Genomic DNA, 3,879 nt, shown 5'->3' on the forward strand with positions numbered 1-3,879 from the left:
TGCTGGGATTCTGTGAAAACAGGAACAGAGTTTGTTATGGAGGGTGGACAGTCTGTGGTGGGCAGGTCCAGGGCTTGAGCAGACGGGCTTGCTTATGCGTGACCCTTTTATTCTCCCCACACACAGAGTCTTTGTTTTCCCAAGCGTGTTCATCCTCAGCCATCTCGATCCCTCCCTTTCTCTGCCCTAATAAACAACCTGCCCCTAATGAGTTTTCCCTCACTGCTCCCAGTTTTACTACGTCTGTAGTCAGACTTGTTATTTCTGGCACTGAAGGGGTCATTCTGCCTCGCACAATGTCACCGGTGCTGGCTCTGCAGGACCTGACTGCCCCAAAGACCCCCAACTCTGGGTATCTCTACATTTGGGTCACGTCTCGCATCGCTGCCCCGTAACCACCGGTAAAATCCATCCATCCCCTGCAGCATTGCCTGTAACGTTCACCCGCTCCTCACGCTGCTGTCTGTCCCACCCCGCCGTTCTTCCTGCCGTGCTTAATCGCTCCTTTTGTTCTCTCTTGGTGCCAAGGTTCTGGTCTGAGATGTATCCGCCTGCCTCCTACCTCAGCAGTGACCCTCTGCGTGCCCCCCGCTCTGTTGTGGTTACGCATTCCGCCCACGTTTGGTCTGGAGCCGCATAAAAGGCTGGGCATGCTCTGTTCCTCCCAGAAAAGAATGAATGTTTTCTCCTGAGTATAAGCAGCAGGATGGAGATCTTCCCAGAACCCTCTGAGGAATAATAAGTGTCAGTGTCATGTCTTTTTAAGCGCCTCCCTCTTTCCCCCAGGATAGGAGATTTAGATTCTCTTCCAGGCTTTGTGTCGCTGATATTTTAGCGAGCCTGTAACTCCCAGGACAGTGAAGGAAGACACAGCCTGATCTGAACTAGATTGTGTTGGCTGCCTTCCCGAGCTGCCTTGGCTCAGACAACATTCATTCTCTGTCGCCTTGCACTGTCTTTTGTCTTCCTGACTGCTTTCCTGTTTCACGCTGAGCGCTGGGAGGTTATGCAGGCCTTTGATTTTTGCTGCCTGTCTATGATCCTCTGGAAATAGCATCAGATGACTGCTGTCAGTGAGAACTGGCCCGTTCCAAAGGTTCTTCTGAGAGCAGAGCCCTTCTACCTGGAAGCTACAGGGGCAATGGGGGGAGAAAGAGTCCCACACCAGTGAGATGCAGTCCTGCCACTGGGGGAGTACAAGTGGCTCCTGTGTTGATCCCTGGCAGAACCCCTGCCCCTCCAGACACCAGTGTTTGAGGTACACGCTCTTTCAGGTGCTTTAAATTACAGGAAAGGACACTGAACAAGCAGTTTCCTGCTGCTTCCTGGCAGCCCATAGGGAAGGCAGTGGTGCAAAGTGGGCTATGCCCTCTCCCTTCCTCCTTTTCTAACCAGGTTTTCAGCCTGTGCAGCTGCACGGGTGGCTGTGCTCTCCCTTTGCCGTGTTTTTGATGTGTGCTGGACGTGACACAGCCGTTAAACGCCAAACTCCGTGCTTCCCTTCTCCCTTTGTTGCAGAGCTTCGGCCAACTTGCGATGACGAAGGAATCCCAGGCGCTGATGGGGCTTTACCACGGGCAGGTGCGCTGCAAGAAGAACAAGTTTGGGACACCTCAGCGAGAGGTCAAGTAAGTGGAAGGTGTGGGACGCCTGAGGAGCAGTGAAATCTCGTGTGACCTCACTAAAAATAGTGCCTGGGCGGACAGGATCTCTACAAATCTTGACGGTAATAAGGAAAATTCAGCTGTTTGTAGCTTTAAATGTGTACCCTGGTCCTTTTCTGTGCAGGACCCTGGCGGTGCTGGGAGCAGGACTGATGGGAGCTGGGATCGCACAGGTTTCGGTGGACAAGGGCATGAAGACCATTCTGAAGGACACAGCGCAGAAAGGCTTGGACAGAGGACAGCAGCAGGTCTTCAAGGGGTACGTGAGTTAAAAGGAATATGAGACGGGGCTGCCTTTAGGCTCTGCTTTCAGGCAGTCAGGAGCTCCTGACACCTCTGTTCCTTTGGAGTCGTCTTCTGCCTTCAGACGTCACAGAAATGCTTTCTTTTAAGGTTGCCCTATGCAGTGTGCTGGGATATTGCTACGAAATAGGCCCAGTGTATTCAGCCTTAGCTCCTTAGGTAGGTAGACAACCTAACAGACGATTGCTTTAGCTTTTAGATTTAGCAGTAGCTTCTAGAGCTGAGCGGGGAGGGAGTAATCCTGCCTGCCTAGAGGCCCACGTCAGGGGAGGCGCTGGGTCAGGCTTCTGGAAAGCTGGATTTCTGTCCCCTGTCCTGGCTCAGCAGTGACAGTGCTCAGCTGTGCACCCTCAGGAACGTCAGCAATGGACCTTCAGACCAATGCACCAGCTGGGTTGTGTGAGCAGGGCTCTCCTTTCTCCAGAGGGAAGGAGGGATCAGTAGGCAGTGACAGTCCTGCCGGGCTGGAGGTGGTGGTGTGGGCCTCAGCTCCAGGAGGGAGGGATGCCCTCGGTGCTGTGGTGCACCTGCAGCAGTTTGAGTTGGCTGCTCGGGGGCTGTGACAGAGCTGTCCTTCCCCAGGCTGAACGACAAGGTGAAGAAGAAAAGCCTGACATCCTTCGAGAGAGACTCCATCCTCAGCAACCTGACGGGCCAGCTGGACTACAAGGGCTTCGAGAAGGCAGACATGGTGATCGAGGCGGTGTTCGAGGACATCAACATCAAGCACAAAGTGCTGAAGGAAGTGGAGGCCGTGAGTATCGGCTCTGAGCACCGTGTGCTGGATGTGGCCCCTCTGGAGACTCAGGGTGTCCTGTCCTGTGCTGCTGGGTTTGTCACATCTTTGTGCTGCAGTTTGGTGCTTGGTGCACGTTATTTGTGCCAGTACATGGGTGAGTGTGAAGGGCAGCCTCTCAGTTCACTAAGGATATTCACTGCTCAGTAGCTCTTAGCTGAACGGGGCAGTTCTGACCTTCCCTGACTCCTGGGAGCCACTCCAAAAAACCTCCTCCATTTGTCTGAGCACATTGATATGACAGTCGTGTCCTTTGATATCTCCACAGTTTATAGTCCTTTAGTTACTGTCCTTACCTTGCCACCACTGCTCTTTTCTGTTCAACAGCACGCTTGGGGAAATAACTGTATGGTAAAGGAGCTGGTCTGTGCAGTGTCTAATGCAGTCACAGTGGTTTGGGAGAAACATGGGGGTTTGAAACCAACATTGCAAACCTGGGGAGACTTCAGGGGAAGTCAGATCTGGCTGACTTGGGCTGCTGTTTAAGGATTAGTTTCTAATGCTGTCTGCCCTGACTGAGAAAATCAGGTTTGCCTTGTTTGTCAGGGTGCTGGTGCTTTTCTCTCAGGGCTCTGCCCATCACGCTGTGGATCTGACTCTGGAGCCTGTGTATTTACACTGTCTCTCCTACCCTCTGCTGCAGGTGATCCCTCCTCACTGTGTCTTCGCTAGTAACACGTCTGCCCTCCCGATCCGCCAAATTGCTGCTGCTAGCCAGAGGCCAGAGAAGGTGAGTACCCAGTGCCACACCACAGAATCCCAGCATGTCAGGAGTTGAAGGGACCTGGAAAGCTCCCCCAGAGCAGGATCACCAGAGCAGTCACACAGGAACACGGCCAGGGCTTTGGGTGTCTCCACACAAGGAGACTCCACAACCTCTCTGGGCAGCCTGGGCCGTGCTCTGCCATCCTCACACTCACAAACTTTGGCCTCATCTGCAGCTTCAACCTCCTGTGCTCCAGCTTGGGACCATTGCCCCCTCGTCCTGGCATTGGCCATCCCAGAGCAGAGCCTGGCTCCTTCCTCCTGACACTCGCCCTTTCCAAATGGATCCCCAGGAGTGAGGGCACCCCTCAGTCTCCTCTGCTCCAAGCTCAAGAGCCCCAGCTCCCTCAG

The 3,879-nt window shown here is 53.8% G+C and overlaps 1 protein-coding gene across 1 annotated transcript in view; it reads left to right on the forward strand.

Moving 5' to 3' along the window:
* Positions 1-1,518: 1,518 nt before the first annotated feature.
* The window catches only part of HADHA (hydroxyacyl-CoA dehydrogenase/3-ketoacyl-CoA thiolase/enoyl-CoA hydratase (trifunctional protein), alpha subunit), a gene marked incomplete at both ends in the record, with an annotated part of 8,641 nt that continues 6,280 nt past the window's right edge, over positions 1,519-3,879 (forward strand). Inside the window, 4 exons of the mRNA XM_010186325.1 lie at positions 1,519-1,628; positions 1,789-1,923; positions 2,550-2,721; positions 3,407-3,493. Of these exons, the coding sequence (XP_010184627.1) occupies positions 1,519-1,628; positions 1,789-1,923; positions 2,550-2,721; positions 3,407-3,493 (504 nt within the window). The remainder of the gene's footprint in view (positions 1,629-1,788; positions 1,924-2,549; positions 2,722-3,406; positions 3,494-3,879) is intronic.

The sequence above is a fragment of the Mesitornis unicolor genome, unplaced genomic scaffold (genome assembly GCF_000695765.1).
Source record: "Mesitornis unicolor isolate BGI_N332 unplaced genomic scaffold, ASM69576v1 scaffold7716, whole genome shotgun sequence".
NCBI lineage: Eukaryota > Metazoa > Chordata > Aves > Mesitornithiformes > Mesitornithidae > Mesitornis > Mesitornis unicolor.